Source organism: Phaethon lepturus, unplaced genomic scaffold (genome assembly GCF_000687285.1).
Source record: "Phaethon lepturus isolate BGI_N335 unplaced genomic scaffold, ASM68728v1 scaffold23597, whole genome shotgun sequence".
NCBI classification, from domain to species: Eukaryota; Metazoa; Chordata; class Aves; order Phaethontiformes; family Phaethontidae; genus Phaethon; species Phaethon lepturus.
In genome coordinates this window covers 1,239-1,626 of record NW_010554340.1, presented here as the reverse complement: position 1 = coordinate 1,626, position 388 = coordinate 1,239, and the positions used below count along the sequence as shown (strand labels likewise).

General features: G+C 61.1%; 1 protein-coding gene across 1 annotated transcript in view; it reads right to left on the bottom strand.

The window, feature by feature from the left end:
* The window catches only part of LOC104624460 (protein max-like), a gene marked incomplete at its 5' end in the record, with an annotated part of 1,416 nt that overhangs the window by 420 nt on the left and 608 nt on the right, over positions 1–388 (bottom strand). The window contains 1 exon segment of the mRNA XM_010291830.1: positions 42–165. Coding sequence (XP_010290132.1) covers positions 42–165 — 124 coding nt within the window.

Sequence of the window (388 nt, the reverse complement as noted above, 5' to 3'; positions counted from 1 at the left end):
GCGCCCCCCCCAGCCCTGTCTCCCGTGGGACCCTCGCTGACCTTGCTGCTCCAGGAGCGCGTTCTGCCGCTTGAGGTCGTCGATGTCCTGCTGGTGTGTGTGGTTTTTCCGACGCATGTACTGGATGTACTCTGTGGCTTTGTCCAGGATTTGGGCCCGGGATGCCTGTTGCAATAGTGGGAAAAGACAGAGGCGAGATAAAGACCTAGTCCGGGAGTCACCAACGGGATTTTGTCTGCCCCGTCCCACCTGCAGTGCAGCGGAAAGGGTTTTGCCATTGCGTTGCTGTGCCGACATCACCGGGTGAACCGAAGCCCAGCTCTTGTCCCCACTGGGGACCCCTGTGGCGGGGCAGAGCCTCACTGGCACTGGGAAGGGTCGTTTCTGG